The 13266-nt window shown below is 42.3% G+C and overlaps 1 protein-coding gene across 2 annotated transcripts in view; it reads right to left on the minus strand.

Annotated features, from left to right (window-relative positions):
* The window catches only part of PATJ (PATJ crumbs cell polarity complex component), a 272880-nt gene that overhangs the window by 85264 nt on the left and 174350 nt on the right, over positions 1-13266 (minus strand). For both annotated transcript variants that reach the window (XM_075320380.1, XM_075320379.1), the window contains one exon: positions 3272-3468. In XM_075320380.1, coding sequence (XP_075176495.1) covers positions 3272-3468 — 197 coding nt within the window. The remainder of the gene's footprint in view (positions 1-3271; positions 3469-13266) is intronic.

The following is a 13266-nucleotide window of genomic DNA, read 5'->3' on the forward strand; positions in this document are numbered from 1 at the left end:
CACGCGACCCTCAACTTTAACAAGATTCCCGGTGCCGGCATTGGCCACACAGCCCCAAAGCATGATGAACCTCCACCAAATTTTACTGTGGGTAGCAAGTGCTTTTCTTGGAATGTCATGTTTTTTTTGCCTCCATGAAGAACGCCTTTTTGTATGACCAAACAACTCAATCTTTGTTTCATCAGTCCACAGGACCTTCTTCCAAAATGTAACTGGCTTGTCCAAATGTGCTTTTGCATACCTCAGGCGACTCTGTTTGTGGCGTGCTTGCAGAAATGGCTTCTTTCGCATCACTCTCCCATACAGCTTCTCCTTGTGCAACGTGCGCTGTATTGTTGACCGATGCACATTGACACCATCTGCAGCAAGATGATGCTGCAGGTCTTTGGAGGTGGTCTGTGGATTGTCCTTGACTGTTCTCACCATTCTTCTTCTCTGCCTTTCTGATATTTTTCTTGGCCTGCCACTTCTGGGCTTAACAAGAACTGTACCTGTGTTCTTCCATTTCCTTACTATGTTCCTCACAGTGGAAACTGACAGTTTAAATCTCTGAGACAACTTTTTGTATCCTTCCCTGAACAGTTATGTTGAATAATCTTTGTTTTCAGATAATTTGAGAGTTGATTTGAGGAGCCCATGATGCCACTCTTCATAGGAGATTCAAATAGGAGAACTACTTACAAGTGGCCACCTTAAATACCTTTTCTCATGATTGGATACACCTGCCTATGAAGTTCAAAGCTTAATGAGGTTACAAAACCAATTTAGTGCTTTAGTAAGTCAGTAAAAAGTAGTTAGGAGTGTTCAAATCAAGAAATTGATAAGGATGCCCATACTTTTGCACTGGTCAAATTTTGTTTAAATGCGGATTGCACATTTTCTGTTAGTACAATAAACCTCATTTCAATCCAGAAATATTACTCAGTCCATCAGTTATTAGATATATGAAACTGAAATAGCAAAAACCCAAATTGTTATAAAGAAAAAAGGTTACCATTAATAGGGGTGCCCAAACTTTTTCATATGACTGTATATACACTCATGAAGCTAATAATGCTACACTATGTATGACTAATTAACATTATATAGTGTACAGCTACCACCATATGGTGCTCAAATAATACCGTACTGGAATAAGTCCAATAAATAGCTAGATGCATAAACTAAGCTAATAATGCCACACTATGTATGATTGATTAATTACCATTATATAGTGTACAGATACCACCATATAGTGCTCAAATACCACCGTACTGGAATAAGTCCACAAATAGTTTGATACAAATTAAGCTAATAACAATGTCACACAAGGCATAAGTAGATTCCATTAGACAGTGTGTAAGTCATACTGTTATACAGTGCTCATAACAGCTGTAAAATACTTGCCCAAATATAGCTCCATACATAAAGTGAATAAAAGTGCATAAATACAACCACCATATAGTGCTCAAAAAATACTGCTGTAAAGTACTAAAAAAAAAAGACAGTGTTCAAAAAACAACGTCATATATAAAGTAAACTATAAACAGCGCCATCCATTGCAAAATAATATTGCTACACCAAAAATATTAAGATCTGTAGTGGGCACATGATTTGGCTATCGGGTCCTTAATGTTGCCCCCTTTAGCAGGGATAGTCCTACAGATCATACAATCTCCACCACTTCAGAGCTTTGCATTTCACGATACGATGTAATGTTTCTTTAATCCGTTTTGTTCCATCTCTGCCATCAACCGACTTTTATATAATCCGGAAATCCAATTTACAAAGTACCATTATATGGTTATTAGGAATTAAATCTGCAAAGTGAAGCGTCCCGCGACCCCCGAGTGTGAAGGGAATGGATTTCTGTAAAAGGATCTGAGCATTTTTCTATAAACCTTCCATACCGGAAGGAAAGTGCACAGCTCGGTAAAGTGTCCGCCGGCTGCCGGAATGGAAGAGTCAGAATCCTAAAAGGTTTACTCCTTGCCACTGGTCGAGATGCAAAACGTCCAACCTGTATCTGACCACAACTCTGGGAACTGATCACGGAAGATAATCCTCCTTGGATACAATTAGATCAAAATTCTAGAACCTGTAAAGTGCAGCAGTTCACGGGCTCATTAATGGGAGAGGTCGTCTCCAAACTTCAAGAATTCACCATCAGGAATCCTAAAGGCCACTTTACACACACAGATAAATCTGCGGCAGATCTGTGGTTGCAGTGAAATTGTGGAGAATCAGTGCCAGGTTTGTGGCTGTGTACAAATGGAACAATATGTCCATGATTTCATTGCAACCACAGATCTGCCAAAGATTTATCTGTGTGTGTAAAGTGGCCTTAAGAGTATTTTCACACTTGTGTTTTTTCCCTTCAGTCGCAATCCGCCGTTTTGGAAAACAGCGGAATCCGTTAACGGATTCCGCTGTTTCCCATAGACTTTTATGGATGACGGATGGCGACAGATGTGCCTGTGTTGCTTCCGCTTGGCGAAAGGAACGCAGCATGTAACGTTAATTGCTTGCGTTAAAATGACGCCGAGCGGCGGATTCCGTTACACCCGTGAATAGTTATAATGGATCCCTATGGTGGCAGATTCCGTTGAAAAGTGCTTTACAACAGAATCCGCCGCTGGATTCTGCTAATTTCTACTGAGCATGCCCAGAATGAAAAAAAATGGGGGAAAAAAACGCCAAATAACGGAGCAGATTCATTCCGTTAGACGGACGCCAAACGGAAGCAACGGGTCCATTACTTCACAGGAATCAACTAATGGATTCCTGTGAAATAACGGATCCGTTGCATCCGTTGACAACACAAAAATAACGGATGCGTCAAAACGACGCAGCAACGGACCCAGCGGATTCAACCCAACGCAAGTGTGAAATTAGCCTAAAATGTAATGTGTGGGGCTGCAAACATTCACCACAAAGCTGGAACTGATCAAGGTGGAAAGAGAACTCCTCAGGGGTGGGGTTATGTAAAACAGGAGGCGGGGCAAATAGAATTCCAGTTTAAAAATAAAACAAAACCTTTTTTTTTTTTCAAAATCATACAAAACTAGAACGTCCTAACAGTGCTTGACTGATGCCAGAGTGTGTGATACGGTCTGCTGAGCTACTGTATCTAAGCATAGCATGGGATACGGTCTCCTGAGCTTTCGCATAATCCTGACATGTGAGTTGTGTATCTAAGCCTATCACATGTGTGATACAATGTCTGCTGTAAGGACGATCGGGACGACAGTGCAGTCACAAAGTTTGATGAACTTTTTTTTTTTTTTTTTACCTCGAGCAGCTCATCTCCTACCCGGATCCTCCCATTTCTTCCAGCTGGTCCATCCGGATTAATGGCCACAATGAAGATGCTCATCCGGGATCGGTCCTTATTACCCGCGAGGCTGAGACCCAGCCCAGACTGATCCTTCTCCAGCTCAATGATGTGGAGCTCCCCGGGGAGGTCGGCATATCTCTGCCTTATTTTCTCTAGGGAGGGAAGAAAAAAAAAAAAAGCGAGAGACTCAACATTACAAAAAAATCAGACGGCGGATACCAAATCAGAACCATAAATGTACACGAGCAGGAGGCACAGACGAGAGGGAAGAGGACTACAGGATCAGTCTGTCTGTAGTCTGTAACTATGGAGACACATAAGTCAGCATAAGAGATGTGCACACAAAACGGCTTGGGGAATTTTATGGTGAAAACAGCTGGTAAAGTTGGTTTATTTCTGACCCAACTCCAGAACGGATACACAGTTACCCTTTTGCAATTGTGACGGGACCGATGGCTTATATGTAGGGAGCAGGACAAAGAAGGTAAGTATCCAGCAATAATACGGATAAAACTCCAAGTTTATTTAATCTTTAAAAGGTCATAAAACGCAGAGCATTGGCGCGTTTTGGACGTCAATCCTTGGTTGTAGACCTATGACTGATGTCCAAAACGCGTCAGGGCCTCTGCGTATGACGACATTTTAAAGATGCAAATCAAAAAGGTCCGTGGAGCCTCTGTTAGGATCAAAGAAAACCACAGCCACACCATGATTTACCAGATACAATTATAGATAATAATCATCATAATATATATAGGATCCTGGATGGGGACTGAGGATAAGTCGCAAAAATTTACCAAGAAGAGAGAGAACAATACGACCAACATCCAAAGTGCAAAAAGTGAGATCTTTATTAGGGGTAGGTGCAGGGCGGCACAATACAAGTGAGACCACAGACAACAGATACTGACCATAAAAAACAGTATATCTCAAATTGTTAATACATCTATGTACAGTTCACATAACTCCAATCCCTAGTGCACATGGGAAACCATTGATTGTATATATAAATATGGGAGTATGGAATTAATCAAGGTGGACTAAATTGTCACAGGGGAGGGAAGAATTGTTATTATATCCCTCAGAATGTGCATTAGAGTCCAAAATATCCCAGATATATGTTAATGAATAAAGTCACACTATATACATAGCATATGCTGTTATCAATCTACAACTAACATGCTGGGTATCAAATTACTAAACTGAGGGGATGTGTGGGAAAATATACCACAGATTTGATGATCACCAAAGAGAGGAAAAATTTCCCCACATCTCCCAATCATCAAAATGTCCACCTAATGACAAGGAAATCCCACAGTGCACAAAGGATTGATGTGATAATACTATGTATACAGTCTAAATAAATGCCACTTAGTGACAGCCACAATTAGCCTTATTAGCAGACTGTGATCATACCTAACATAGATTGTATATGACCATCACACATCAATATAAGCAGTCAGCACCACTATGTGCACCAGAAAAAGGGGAACATTGCCATGTATCACAATCATGTAGGTCTGCTAATAGCTCAAGTACCCACATAGAAGGGAAATCATATCCCGATCATGGCGCACACATGGTAGAGCACTATACCTGATTATTGGTGGTCAGTGGGTGTTGTCCGCGTCCTTCCCGACGGCCGTTTCGGCGAGATGCCTTCGTCAGGGGGCGTGTACTAAAGTGAGGGGGCACGTGGTTTAAAAAGGATCCGTCAGCCAATTGTCGCCGATTACTATTTAAGTGACGTGGGCAGTAGCCCAGACAACGGAGGACGCCCGCCGCGCGTACCTCCCGTCCGACACTTCCGGTCACATGACCGCCACGTGTGCGCATCACGCGGCCGTCATGTGAGCAGACGTCACACGAGGAAGACAGCGCGGCAGCACGCAGGCGCCCACCGCTCCCAGGGCGCATGCGCACAAATTCGCCACTGTATTACGTATAGAATGCAGGCAACACCAATTTGGAAGGATTTATACGGGACAGGGATATTGTGTGTATATATAAACAGCGGGCAAAGATACCCGATATACATATATAATAGGAATGCATTGGCAAAGTCAGATGCCATATAAAATTGATCTAATATGGTCAAAACCTGCATATACCCTTCATAATAGATACTTCACATATATAATATAGCATGACTTCAGACCATTGCAAATATTGATAACATATGAAGAAACACGATATTCGATAACTGTACAGCAAATATGTAAGTGGCATATGCCTGAGGGACCGACACAAAGGCATACAGCACAATGCAGTCGTATCTTCCCAGTCGGGGACCGCAGAATATAAAAATTGCATGATTTTACATGAGGATAAATGTATAGCAAAGGAAAATAGTTATGACATCATAACCATAAGATGTCATCGTATTACATTATGTCGGTCCCCCACCTATAACCATCAACTATAACTGCGTTACATATATCACGGAACCCACTCGATGTCAATATATAAGTAAATAAACAGTAATCATGGCATCGAATAGGCACAGCTCCCAATAGTCATGAATCATAGACTGGAACAATTCACATGATATCGTATAAGACCAATACATCAAAATTTCCATGTTCGGTACCGTGCAAATCATGACATCATGAGAAAGGACAAAATGCCGTGAAACAGCATTAAAATAATACCCCCCATATGCATTCCCATAAGATAGAAAACCGTCCCATGATCATAGGAATACTTATAGTATCCACAAAACATAATGTTCTGTAAATATAAACAGTGGCAACACACAGTCACCATATCCAAATGTTCTTAGGGATTATTGCAGTCCCGACTCTTCATGGGATGTGCCCACTTCATGATACTACAGGGATTTTTTTCGGATGTCAATCAAACTGATATATCGGTAAGACAAGAGGAAGACGCCTAGAATAAAAAAATTATAATTAAAAACAACATATATACATACATAATAAAACCACAAGAAAAACCCCCCATATAATCATAGCGCTAGGAGGACAATGGTTTTCACAAAAAAGGGGCATAAGAGATGTTTTCATTCAGTCCCAGAGGGTGAAGGGTTTTTAGTTCCCATATCCACCTAGTCTCCATTTTGGCCAGTCGTTGGCTGATCTTGCCACCCCTGATATTGGAATCAAGGTGGTCGATGCCCCTGACTCGTAACAACATAGGATCAGATTGATGGTGTTGTTTAAAGTGGCGTGGGATAGTTTTTAGTGATGGGACTAGGTGGATATGGGAACTAAAAACCCTTCACCCTCTGGGACTGAATGAAAACATCTCTTATGCCCCTTTTTTGTGAAAACCATTGTCCTCCTAGCGCTATGATTATATGGGGGGTTTTTCTTGTGGTTTTATTATGTATGTATATATGTTGTTTTTAATTATAATTTTTTTATTCTAGGCGTCTTCCTCTTGTCTTACCGATATATCAGTTTGATTGACATCCGAAAAAAATCCCTGTAGTATCATGAAGTGGGCACATCCCATGAAGAGTCGGGACTGCAATAATCCCTAAGAACATTTGGATATGGTGACTGTGTGTTGCCACTGTTTATATTTACAGAACATTATGTTTTGTGGATACTATAAGTATTCCTATGATCATGGGACGGTTTTCTATCTTATGGGAATGCATATGGGGGGTATTATTTTAATGCTGTTTCACGGCATTTTGTCCTTTCTCATGATGTCATGATTTGCACGGTACCGAACATGGAAATTTTGATGTATTGGTCTTATACGATATCATGTGAATTGTTCCAGTCTATGATTCATGACTATTGGGAGCTGTGCCTATTCGATGCCATGATTACTGTTTATTTACTTATATATTGACATCGAGTGGGTTCCGTGATATATGTAACGCAGTTATAGTTGATGGTTATAGGTGGGGGACCGACATAATGTAATACGATGACATCTTATGGTTATGATGTCATAACTATTTTCCTTTGCTATACATTTATCCTCATGTAAAATCATGCAATTTTTATATTCTGCGGTCCCCGACTGGGAAGATACGACTGCATTGTGCTGTATGCCTTTGTGTCGGTCCCTCAGGCATATGCCACTTACATATTTGCTGTACAGTTATCGAATATCGTGTTTCTTCATATGTTATCAATATTTGCAATGGTCTGAAGTCATGCTATATTATATATGTGAAGTATCTATTATGAAGGGTATATGCAGGTTTTGACCATATTAGATCAATTTTATATGGCATCTGACTTTGCCAATGCATTCCTATTATATATGTATATCGGGTATCTTTGCCCGCTGTTTATATATACACACAATATCCCTGTCCCGTATAAATCCTTCCAAATTGGTGTTGCCTGCATTCTATACGTAATACAGTGGCGAATTTGTGCGCATGCGCCCTGGGAGCGGTGGGCGCCTGCGTGCTGCCGCGCTGTCTTCCTCGTGTGACGTCTGCTCACATGACGGCCGCGTGATGCGCACACGTGGCGGTCATGTGACCGGAAGTGTCGGACGGGAGGTACGCGCGGCGGGCGTCCTCCGTTGTCTGGGCTACTGCCCACGTCACTTAAATAGTAATCGGCGACAATTGGCTGACGGATCCTTTTTAAACCACGTGCCCCCTCACTTTAGTACACGCCCCCTGACGAAGGCATCTCGCCGAAACGGCCGTCGGGAAGGACGCGGACAACACCCACTGACCACCAATAATCAGGTATAGTGCTCTACCATGTGTGCGCCATGATCGGGATATGATTTCCCTTCTATGTGGGTACTTGAGCTATTAGCAGACCTACATGATTGTGATACATGGCAATGTTCCCCTTTTTCTGGTGCACATAGTGGTGCTGACTGCTTATATTGATGTGTGATGGTCATATACAATCTATGTTAGGTATGATCACAGTCTGCTAATAAGGCTAATTGTGGCTGTCACTAAGTGGCATTTATTTAGACTGTATACATAGTATTATCACATCAATCCTTTGTGCACTGTGGGATTTCCTTGTCATTAGGTGGACATTTTGATGATTGGGAGATGTGGGGAAATTTTTCCTCTCTTTGGTGATCATCAAATCTGTGGTATATTTTCCCACACATCCCCTCAGTTTAGTAATTTGATACCCAGCATGTTAGTTGTAGATTGATAACAGCATATGCTATGTATATAGTGTGACTTTATTCATTAACATATATCTGGGATATTTTGGACTCTAATGCACATTCTGAGGGATATAATAACAATTCTTCCCTCCCCTGTGACAATTTAGTCCACCTTGATTAATTCCATACTCCCATATTTATATATACAATCAATGGTTTCCCATGTGCACTAGGGATTGGAGTTATGTGAACTGTACATAGATGTATTAACAATTTGAGATATACTGTTTTTTATGGTCAGTATCTGTTGTCTGTGGTCTCACTTGTACTGTGCCGCCCTGCACCTACCCCTAATAAAGATCTCACTTTTTGCACTTTGGATGTTGGTCGTATTGTTCTCTCTCTTCTTAGCCTCTGTTAGGAGTCTCGACAGAAAATGGCCAGATATCCCTCCAGGAAGGACCTAGCCAAGGAGCGGCTCTTTTTAAGAAACCACCATAACCACCATATTAAGTGGCCCTTTTAGTCAGTATCCACCTCTTTGACAAGTTTAAAAGATATATGACAAGGGAAATACCAAGGCCAGGTATCCATCCACAGACAGCTGTTTCGGGGTGTTGCCCCTCATCAGTGTGGAGTAGGATTCTGGCCAGGGGGGAGCAATGCCTAGTAGACCAACGAGACAAAACTATCACTGATCTCGGGGAGACCAGCCAGAGAAAACACTGCCGGCAGCCAACGAGGGCGCTCACAGTGAAATCCTAGGTGCATTGCCCCCTGGGAAGGTCAGCCACTAGTATTCGTGCACCCACCATTCAGACCGGATGAATATGACCTGCATCGGCATATCAACTGCACTCACGGTGAGCTGAGCCCCTCTTTTTGTTTTTTTTTTTATATGTGGGGAAGGTTTGTATAAACCTATGAACAACAGAATGTTCCAGGAAAGTTTCCAAAAACTTTAAATTTGGGATGTATAGATACAGTGAAGAAAAAGGAGGAAAGCCTCCAGCATCCACGGAAGGTACAGGTGGGTAAATTAAAAAAGTCTTTATTAGAAAATCATTAAAACCAAGTATGGAGCCAGATGTAAACCACCATGATACACACAGGGGAGGATAATCCTACGCGTTTCGGCAAAAAGACACCTTAATCATGAATGAGTTATCTTTTTGCCGAAACGCATAGGATTATCCTCCCCTGTGTGTATCATGGTGGTTTACATCTGGCTCCATACTTGGTTTTAATGATTTTCTAATAAAGACTTCTTTAATTTACCCACCTGTACCTTCCATGGATGCTGTAGACCTTCCTCTTTTTCTTCTCTGCAGGATTCCGTCCCAAGCCAGGACACTCCGTGCACCGGCTATGACATCCTCCATCAAAGTGGGTGAGCTGATCTTCCTTGTTTTCATATAGATACAGTGGGGCATTATCCTCATATTTGTGCCATGTGATTATATATGGTCATCCAGCTACATTTGGTGGCCGGCAGACAAAGGAGACATTCTACTAAGTCGCTGTGCGCCGTATCTGCCACAAGTTTACGAATAATTCAAATTTGAAACCAAGAACGGAGAAATCTGATTGGTTGATATTGGTATATTTTGCATTCTTTACCCCGGTCACTCACAGTCTCTTTGTTACTTTGTAGCTGGTGCTGTGAACACTGCAGACAGTGATACTTTTATCAGATTTTAATAAAAAACTGGAAGCAAAAAAAACAAACAAAAAAACCCAAAAAAAACAAAACACAACACCGTTAACAGTATGTGATAGGGACAGATCCTCCTCGCTCTGAAAGCACGGCAACCAACGCACGTTTTGGAGCATGCCCAATACAGGTCAGACAGAAGTTAAAGGAGTCATTGATACAGTTTTCTTATGTCTATGAAGCTTCTCAAAAACAAATCTCTTAAAAAAAAAAAAAAAAACTTCGAGAGAGAAAAATAAAAGTGTTTGCAGGACTAGAAAGCAACTCTGCTTTTCATTTACTGCCTCGGGCGCTTTACAAAAAGCGTTGCAATCATTCAGGAATCTTCTGGATCGATACTTGCGACCAAGACTAGGCACTTCTACCCATAATTGAACCTTCATCTTATCTGGGGTCTTTTCAAAAGAGGACATTGCCATGGTTACAGACGACAAAAGACCAAAATACATACTGGCGATAGAAAATTGCAGAGACTAAATTTATTTACAAAGAGAAAATTTTTGTTCCTGGAGAAGGGAAAGAAATAAAAACAAGCTCCTGCATCATAAAAGGAGGAATAACCGGCTGCTTGTAAAAGGGGCAGTTCTGGGTGCCTGGAGTACGACACCAACTCCAGGATGGAGCAGTCACTCACAAGGTACAGCAACGATCAGCTGGAACAGGCTCTCATGAGGCTCTCATATGTTACATGAAGGCACAGGACTTGCCAGTTACAGATTAGGGTTGAAGCACAAAGCTCGGTAGTAACAATAGAATGAAGACACAGCTCTAAATGGAGGCATGCCAGGATGAAGGCAGGAGCTTGGAAGTTACACAACAGGATGAAGGCACGGAGCTTGGAAGTTACACAACAAAATGAAGGCACAGAGCTTGGCAGTTACAACAGAATGAAGGCACAGAGCTTGGCAGTTACACAAAAGAATGAAGGCACAGAGCTTGGAAGTTACACAATAGAATGAAGGCACAGAGCTTGGAAGTTACAACAGAATGAAGGCACAGAGCTTGGCAGTTACACAATAGAATGAAGGCACAGAGCTTGGAAGTTATACAACAGAATGAAGGCACACAGCTTGGCAGTTACACAAAAGAATGAAGGCACAGAGCTTGGAAGTTACAACAGAATGAAGGCACACAGCTTGGAAGTTATACAACAGAATGAAGGCACAGAGCTTGGACGTTACACAACAGAATGAAGGCACACAGCTTGGCAGTTACACAATAGAATGAAGGCACAGAGCTTGGCAGTTACACAAAAGAATGAAGGCACAGAGCTTGGAAGTTACAACAGAATGAAGGCACAGAGCTTGGCAGTTATACAACAGAATGAAGGCACGGAGCTTGGCAGTTATACAACAGAATGAAGGCACAGAGCTTGGCAGTTACACAACAGAATGAAGGCACAGAGCTTGGCAGTTACACAACAGAATGAAGGCACAGAGCTTGGCAGTTACACAACAGAATGAAGGCACACAGCTTGGAAGTTACACAACAGAATGAAGGCACAGAGCTTGGAAGTTACACAACAGAATGAAGGCACAGAGCTTGGAAGTTACACAACAGAATGAAGGCACGGAGCTTGGAAGTTATACAACAGAATGAAGGCACGGAGCTTGGAAGTTATACAACAGAATGAAGGCACGGAGCTTGGAAGTTATACAACAGAATGAAGGCACAGAGCTTGGCAGTTATACAACAGAATGAAGGCACGGAGCTTGGAAGTTATACAACAGAATGAAGGCACACAGCTTGGAAGTTACACAACAGAATGAAGGCACGGAGCTTGGCAGTTACACAACAGAATGAAGGCACGGAGCTTGGCAGTTACACAACAGAATGAAGGCACGGAGCTTGGAAGTTATACAACAGAATGAAGGCACGGAGCTTGGAAGTTATACAACAGAATGAAGGCACAGAGCTTGGCAGTTACACAACAGAATGAAGGCACAGAGCTTGGCAGTTACACAACAGAATGAAGGCACAGAGCTTGGCAGTTACACAACAGAATGAAGGCACACAGCTTGGCAGTTACACAACAGAATGAAGGCACAGAGCTTGGCAGTTACACAACAGAATGAAGGCACGGAGCTTGGAAGTTATACAACAGAATGAAGGCACACAGCTTGGCAGTTACACAACAGAATGAAGGCACAGAGCTTGGCAGTTACACAACAGAATGAAGGCACAGAGCTTGGCAGTTACACAACAGAATGAAGGCACACAGCTTGGCAGTTACACAACAGAATGAAGGCACAGAGCTTGGCAGTTACACAACAGAATGAAGGCACACAGCTTGGAAGTTACACAACAGAATGAAGGCACAGAGCTTGGCAGTTACACAACAGAATGAAGGCACAGAGCTTGGAAGTTACACAACAGAATGAAGGCACACAGCTTGGAAGTTACACAACAGAATGAAGGCACGGAGCTTGGAAGTTATACAACAGAATGAAGGCACGGAGCTTGGAAGTTATACAACAGAATGAAGGCACACAGCTTGGAAGTTATACAACAGAATGAAGGCACGGAGCTTGGAAGTTACACAACAGAATGAAGGCACACAGCTTGGAAGTTACACAACAGAATGAAGGCACGGAGCTTGGAAGTTACACAACAGAATGAAGGCACGGAGCTTGGAAGTTATACAACAGAATGAAGGCACACAGCTTGGAAGTTACACAACAGAATGAAGGCACGGAGCTTGGCAGTTACACAACAGAATGAAGGCACGGAGCTTGGCAGTTACACAACAGAATGAAGGCACACAGCTTGGCAGTTACACAACAGAATGAAGGCACAGAGCTTGGAAGTTACACAACAGAATGAAGGCACAGAGCTTGGAAGTTACACAACAGAATGAAGGCACACAGCTTGGAAGTTACACAACAGAATGAAGGCACACAGCTTGGAAGTTACACAACAGAATGAAGGCACGGAGCTTGGCAGTTATACAACAGAATGAAGGCACAGAGCTTGGCAGTTACACAACAGAATGAAGGCACACAGCTTGGCAGTTACACAACAGAATGAAGGCCCAGAGCTTGGCAGTTACCCAACAGAATGAAGGCACACAGCTTGGCAGTTACACAACAGAATGAAGGCACAGAGCTTGGCAGTTACACAACAGAATGAAGGCACACAGCTTGGAAGTTACACAACAGAA

Source organism: Anomaloglossus baeobatrachus, chromosome 8, assembly GCF_048569485.1.
Source record: "Anomaloglossus baeobatrachus isolate aAnoBae1 chromosome 8, aAnoBae1.hap1, whole genome shotgun sequence".
NCBI classification, from domain to species: domain Eukaryota; kingdom Metazoa; phylum Chordata; class Amphibia; order Anura; family Aromobatidae; genus Anomaloglossus; species Anomaloglossus baeobatrachus.